The sequence below is a fragment of the Echinops telfairi genome, unplaced genomic scaffold (genome assembly GCF_000313985.2).
Source record: "Echinops telfairi isolate 266 unplaced genomic scaffold, ASM31398v2 ScPeMD7_23;HRSCAF=83, whole genome shotgun sequence".
NCBI lineage: Eukaryota > Metazoa > Chordata > Mammalia > Afrosoricida > Tenrecidae > Echinops > Echinops telfairi.
The window spans coordinates 82,290,970-82,295,138 of NW_022103920.1; the positions used below are offsets into that span (position 1 = coordinate 82,290,970).

The 4,169-nt window shown below is 51.0% G+C and overlaps 1 protein-coding gene across 2 annotated transcripts in view; it reads right to left on the minus strand.

Moving 5' to 3' along the window:
* The window catches only part of CUNH7orf31 (chromosome unknown C7orf31 homolog), a 57,513-nt gene extending 55,698 nt beyond the window's left edge, over positions 1 to 1,815 (minus strand). For both annotated transcript variants that reach the window (XM_045288840.1, XM_004702726.2), the window contains exons 1-2: positions 1,735 to 1,815; positions 1,121 to 1,279 (exon numbers count right to left, since the gene is read on the minus strand). In XM_045288840.1, the coding sequence (XP_045144775.1) occupies positions 1,121 to 1,254 (134 nt within the window). In that variant the 5' untranslated portion in view covers positions 1,255 to 1,279; positions 1,735 to 1,815. The remainder of the gene's footprint in view (positions 1 to 1,120; positions 1,280 to 1,734) is intronic.
* Between the last annotated feature and the right edge of the window lie 2,354 nt (positions 1,816 to 4,169).

Consider the following 4,169-nt stretch of genomic DNA (forward strand, 5'->3'; position numbering starts at 1 on the left):
CAAAAATGCATCTGATACGTAGCTCCGATACATAGCGATGCAGACAGAAGCGTGTACAGTATGAGCCAATCAGTGGCAGTAATGACAGAGCATGTGCTGTTACGCAAAAACCGCGATAGAGTGAAGCTGCGGAAGTCGAAGCACGAAGTGTCGAGGGTTCACTGTATAATTATAATCTGCAATTAGTGTATTAAAGGGAGTTTGGTAGAGCAAATATTTAGAAAGCGGCTATCGGAAACAGATACACCCAATACATTGGGTAAATCTGCGGCACAAGGCCTTTTTACAGTGTTAAAAAGCACCGACTTTGAGGATTATGGTGCACCTGGCCCAAGCCGTGGTATTTTCAATCGCCTCATGTGCATGTGACAGCTGGACACTGAATAAGGAAGACTGAAGATCCACCAATGCATCTGAATTGTGCTGGAGAAGAGTACTGACTGCCACAAGAACGAGCACCTCGGTCCTGGAAGAAGTACAGCCAGAGTGCTCCTTAGAGGTACAGGTGGTGAGACTTTACATGTACTTTACACATGTTGTCAGGAAAGGCCAGTTGCTGGAGAAGGTCACCGTGTTTGGTCCAGTAGAAGGTCCAGGAAAGAGAGGTCGGGATAAGATGGACTGACACAGCAGCTACAACAATGAGCTCACACATCGGAGCAATTGTGAGGCTGGTGCAGGACCGGGAGTCTTTCATTCGTTGTACATGGGGTCCCTGTGAGCTGGAGCCGCCTCCACAGGGAGTAACAACAACAAGAAGCACATGAGCAGCTGCCTCTGGGAGTGATGGCTTTTGAGCAGATTGGGTTAGGAGGTGATAGGGAACGACGACGCTTCTTTCTTCGATGAAAACCATGGCCACCAGCAAACAGCCTTTGCTTAAAACACTCATTTCCCAATGGAGGAGCTGACCATTCTAAAGTTCTAGAATTTGATATCCGCCCTTCTAAAGGACACACACCGTTCAGCCGTGGACACTGCAAGGTTTCAGCCGTGGACACTGCAAGGTTTCTTCTTTTTCACAGCGGCTAATAAGGGCCCAACTAAGGATACATGGTTTCTCTCACACACCCCCATACCCGGATCTGCTAAAAGCCCCCTTGTCTCGTTTTGTTTTTACCTGTCGTCGGAGGCAGTTGGGCGAACAGGTGTTTGTAGTGGCGTGTGTATTTCATTAGAGCAATAGGTGTCTGACAGCAGGCCCTCTCTTTCAAGCTCCCTGCAGTAACAGGGCCTGCCGTGGATGACTTCCATGCTTCGGGACTATCAAGGCGCCGATCTGGAAAAGAAGACCAAGCACATTTGGTCGCCCACCCCCTCCCACCCCCGTCAATCGGTTGGCCCCCGCTAACCAACTTCTAAGGATATGAAGGCCAACAGAAACAGCTGCGTGAGCTGGGAGATGTTTTAAAATAGACTCCTTGCTCTACTTCCTCACCAGTAGGCCCATACAAGAGTCTGCTGTTTCACAGACGGGCAATTGCTGCCTCATATTTACACTAAACTATTCAAGAAAATCCAGCGGATCGATCCCCACCCCTAGCCCGACCCAACAAGCAAGGAGCTTCGTCAGTCACAAGGATCCAGAGAGATGCTTCTAAAAGGTTTCGGGGGTTCCCAGCTTCTGCTTGGGTAGGATCCCACCCTTCCAACGCAGGAGGTGGGGAAGCCCAGGAGGCACCCCAAGGGGGACTGAGCCTCCCGGGCCACCGTCGCCCTGCCCTGGGGTTGCACCTTGGACATCAGTCTAGAAGAGGCCTGCGACCTTGCCTCCCTTATCCTTCCCCGGAGATGACAGGCCTCCGCGGGGCGTGCAGTTCGGCCAGGGTCCGCACCCGCGGGCCCGGGAGCTTGCGGGCAGGTGCGGGGGAGGGTCTGAGAAGAAGCGAGGGCAGGCCGGGGGTGGGGCTCAGGTTGCCTGTGACGGCGCCCGTGACCGTGGCACAATGCATCCCTGCGCGGGGGCGGGGGGCGAGGTGGGGCGGGGTCCATCAGAGGCCTCGGAAGAAGCCAGCCCCGGAGCTCCCTGACTGCCGGAGTGCGGAATCGGGGCCGGAAGTGGGCGGAGACAGTGCAAAGCCCGGCCCGGAAGCCCATCGCTCCGCCCCCAGGCGCTCGCCGCACTCGCGTACGCCCTCTGGCGGCCCCGGCTGCCACCTTCAGCTCTAGCCACCGAGGAGGGCGGTAGGCCCTCTCTGGACCGGCTAGAGAGTCTGCTGGAGACAGGCTAGTGGTGCGGATGCTCTATGTCTTTATCTTTGACACCTGTATACACCTTCTTTTCCTTTAGAAGTCCATCCTAACTGCCCCACCCCCTGCCCTTTTGCTATTCCTGGATGCTCAGGATCTCCCATGAAATCCCCTATCAGCCCATCCCATTTCATGTCCCCAGGCTTTCAGGATTTCCATAATCCACCTTTCCCTGCTTTCGGATTTTGCTCCGTTGCCTTTTGGTTTGGTTCTTCCTGGGAGGTCCTAACCGAGTGTAAGAGGCACCTGCGTCTGTGGCCACGTGTCAGCCTGACCCCGGATGGTGGGGAGCTTCTCGGCCCTAGTGGGTTTCAAATGTTATTTTAGGGCCCATCAATGTAAAGGGCAGGGGAACACATGCATTTTACTTAAAATGTTTTTTTTTTCAAATAAAACTAATAGACAAGAGGAAACATTTTCAAGTCTATGTGAAACAAGTGCGCTATTTAGAACCACCCTCTGGGATATCAGAATTGGTTTTATCTGTAGGACGGGCACTCCTTGTCCTTAGCTTGTGTTGCCTCATCAGCAGGTGATGTGTGTGGGTGACCCCTGCAAACACAAAGTCACCTCCTACCCCAAACCAAACTCAATGCCCACTCGTAGTGGCCCTCAAGAACAGTGTAGAACGGTCCCTGTGAGTTTCTGAGACTAATTGTTTAAGAGAGTAGAAAACCCCATCTCTCTCCTGTGGCTGGTGGTTTCCAAGTGCTGACCTTGTAGTTAGTGGCCCAACGAATAACCAGAGACCACTCACCCCACCAATAAGCTTCCTGTGTGAGGGCACTCAGCTTTCTTGCTTTGTGACCCACACTCCATCTCCTGCTGGGCTGCCACCTCATCTCTGTCATATATTCCTGTCTCCAGGATAGAGGAGGTTTAATGCAGGCATCTTGGGCTCAAAGGCTGTACTCCTCTACTGCCTATTCTTTCTGCCTCTGGGATGGCTCATTTAAAACCCAACTGACCAATCCCCACATTAGGGTTCCATACACCTTATTTAAATGGCCCCACCCTCAGGGGTATGTTCTTAGCCACCTATGCAATCCCTCTGTAGGGCCACAGCTACCTCATATTTGCATCTTTCTACCCAGTCATTTGATGGAAGTTGCAAAGTTATGAAATAATTCACTGCAGTGGAGATACATTGGGGGAAAGCACAATTGCTTTAGGAGCCATTATGACAAGAGAAAAAGAACATAGAAGGATGGCCTTGAAGAATAACTTCTACACTGGGAAGAGGACAGCTCAGGAAATCAACAGCCTTAAAGCAGAATTCAGGTCCTTTGTGGCGAGTGAGGGAAAAGATACTGTGTGGGAAACATTCACAGAAAAGAGGTTTGAAATAGTTGCTTTGCAAAGGAGTATGCTTTTTAAGAGTAAATAAGTACCATTTACGTAGCATTGCTAATCTTACACTTCACAGTTATGTCATTTGTGCTAATAGGTTTGTTAGGTAGGTGAGGGTATAAATACAGAGTGGTCACGTGGCGCTCCTTAATGCACTGAACCAGCAGCCAAAGAAGGGTTTTGCTGTCCTGATCAGAACATCACTGCCATTGAGTCAATGTCAACCCACAGCGACCCCTTGGGACAGGGTAGAACTGCCGCCTGGTGATTACAGGACTGTAACTGTTTACAGGAGTAGAGAGCCTGGTCTTTCTCCCTCTGAGCCACTGGTGGTTTTGAACTGCTGACCTTGCTGGTTGTAGCTCAACGGGTAACCACTAAGCCACTACAGAAGTCCTGACTGGAACAACTGATCTTAATTACTGAAGGGAAATGGGCAGCTGGCTGGGAGGGTTCTGTGGATTTGTATGGGTTCCTATGGCTACTTCGATATTAACGATAAGAATAATGGAAGGTGTTTGTCCTTTTGTGATTGACTCATTTCACTCAGTAGCATATCCTCCAGGTTA